The sequence below is a fragment of the Mandrillus leucophaeus genome, unplaced genomic scaffold, assembly GCF_000951045.1.
Source record: "Mandrillus leucophaeus isolate KB7577 unplaced genomic scaffold, Mleu.le_1.0 Scaffold627, whole genome shotgun sequence".
Lineage (NCBI taxonomy): Eukaryota > Metazoa > Chordata > Mammalia > Primates > Cercopithecidae > Mandrillus > Mandrillus leucophaeus.
In genome coordinates, this window is record NW_012106775.1 from 376,259 (window position 1) to 378,301 (window position 2,043).

The 2,043-nt window shown below is 39.7% G+C and overlaps 2 protein-coding genes across 3 annotated transcripts in view; one reads left to right on the forward strand and one right to left on the reverse strand.

Moving 5' to 3' along the window:
• The window catches only part of LOC105554089 (EF-hand calcium-binding domain-containing protein 10), a 22,433-nt gene extending 21,336 nt beyond the window's left edge, over positions 1-1,097 (forward strand). Inside the window, exon 5 of the mRNA XM_012000361.1 lies at positions 661-1,097. Coding sequence (XP_011855751.1) covers position 661 — 1 coding nt within the window. The 3' untranslated portion in view covers positions 662-1,097. The remainder of the gene's footprint in view (positions 1-660) is intronic.
• RINT1 (RAD50 interactor 1) overlaps positions 1-2,043 on the reverse strand; it is a 59,621-nt gene that overhangs the window by 2,238 nt on the left and 55,340 nt on the right. For both annotated transcript variants that reach the window (XM_012000360.1, XM_012000359.1), the window contains exons 13-14: positions 651-831; positions 460-578 (exon numbers count right to left, since the gene is read on the reverse strand). In XM_012000360.1, coding sequence (XP_011855750.1) covers positions 460-578; positions 651-831 — 300 coding nt within the window. The remainder of the gene's footprint in view (positions 1-459; positions 579-650; positions 832-2,043) is intronic.

Genomic DNA, 2,043 nt, shown 5'->3' on the forward strand with positions numbered 1-2,043 from the left:
TTTGTATTTTTAGTAGAGATGGGGTATCATCATGTTAGCCAGGATGGTCTCGATCTCCTGACCTCGTGATCCGCCCGTCTCGGCCTCCCAAAGTGTTGCGATTACAGGCGTGAGCCACTGCACCCGGCCCTGTAATTTCTTATATTTAGTGACTAGGGCACAACTTTTTTTCATTTTCGATTTATTCCTCCAGTAACCAAGCAACTAGAAGCATTAAACCAAATACTAGAAAACAAAACCCAATATATAATTTATATCTAGTTCTGAAACCTTTTGAGGTCACGGGTCACATCTATCATTTTGGTTTCCCCATTGTGCTGTAAACATACAGTAGACAATGTTTTAAAACTTCAACTGATCTTATCCCACCCAAACATCTCCAGAACCCTAAAGTTAAAAGGAGTTAGCCTCCTGTAACAATTTGATACATTAATATTAATTGTTAAATGTTGAGCTTACTGTTTAAAATAATTTTCTGGTCTCTTGCAATAGTGAGAAAACAAAGGGAAAAGATTCCGAGTCATATCAAACTGCAGCTGGGCTGCTCCTCCTTCATTGAAGTGATTAGCAAGAATTATCTGAAACAAAGAATAATTCATTTAATGCTTGTCTTTATTATCACAGCCCAAAGACAGTCTATTCTTACTTACTTCTTGGTAGATGTATACATCCAGCTTCTCTACAAGCATTTGCCAGAAAATTTTAAATAAGGAGAAACAAAGCTGCTGCTCCAACTGAAGTAAATGGTCTCGTAAAGTCAGCAGTAAGGGGCAAGCCGAACTGGACAGGGACATCACTGCCTGCTCTGACTGAGATGGCAAGGACAACCATCTGGAAAAAACACATTTTTACCAAAAAATTTTCATTGGTTTGTATTTTTAAAGTTTTTAAATCATTTTAAATTGGAGGAAGTGTTCTAGGGCATTTTGGATAAGAAAAAATACACAGTCCAACATTAAAAGCTCTATCAGAAAATAAATGTACCTGTATTTTATATTTTCACTCTCAAATACTCTTTAACATGGGGATATTTTGGAAATATCCCCAAATTTTAATATGGGGATTACCAATACAAAGCAATTACAATTTAAATGTCACTTAATTTTTGCATTTTATGTAGTTTTTGTTTTGTTTTGGTTTTTGGTTTTTTTTTTTTTTGAGACAGAGTCTCGCTCTGTTGGCCAGGCTAGAGCCAGAGGGTTCAAGCAATTCTCGTGTCTCAGCCTCCCAAGTAGCTGGGATTACAGGTGCCCACCACGACGCCCAGCTAATCTTTGTATTTTTAGTAGAGACAGAGTTTCACCACGTTGGCCAGGCTAGTTTCGAATTCCTGCCCTCGAGTGATCTGCCTGCCTTGGCCTCCCAAAGTGCTGGGATTACAGGTGTGAGCCACTGCACCCAACCTGATTTTAGCATTTTAATTAAGACATCAGCTAATATTATGCTCTGATTTTTAGTAAAATCAGGACGAATAACACAAATTTTTGGCACTCTGTGTGGCAGGGACTACACTAGGACAAAAAGATACTGCTTGCTATCAAGGATGAAAGTAACACAGGTGTTCACAGTGAATGGTAGTGGGATAAACCACAACAAAAATATGCAGAGTACCACAGGTGACTTGACTTTGCAAAATGGGAGACAGGTTAGACTATTCAACCCCATATCACACACTATCCTATTAATATATTTACAAACAGCTAAATTATAACCAGTTTATTCTGATTAAGAATGTCAGCAAGCCAGGTGTGATGGCTCACACCTGTAATCCTAGCACATTGGGAGGCTGAGGCAGTGGATTGCCTGAGGTCAGGAGTTGGAGATCAGCCTGCCAAAATGTGAAACCAGGTCTCCACTAAAACTACAAAAATTAGCCGGGTGTGGTGGTGCATGCCTGTAGTCCCAGCTACTTGGGAGGCTGAGGTGGGAAGATCACTTGACCTCTAAGGTGGAGGCTGCAATGAGCCGAGATCACGCAACTGCACTCCAGCCTGGGTGACAGAGTAGGACTGTCTTGAAAAAAAAAAAAAAAAAGTCCAAGAA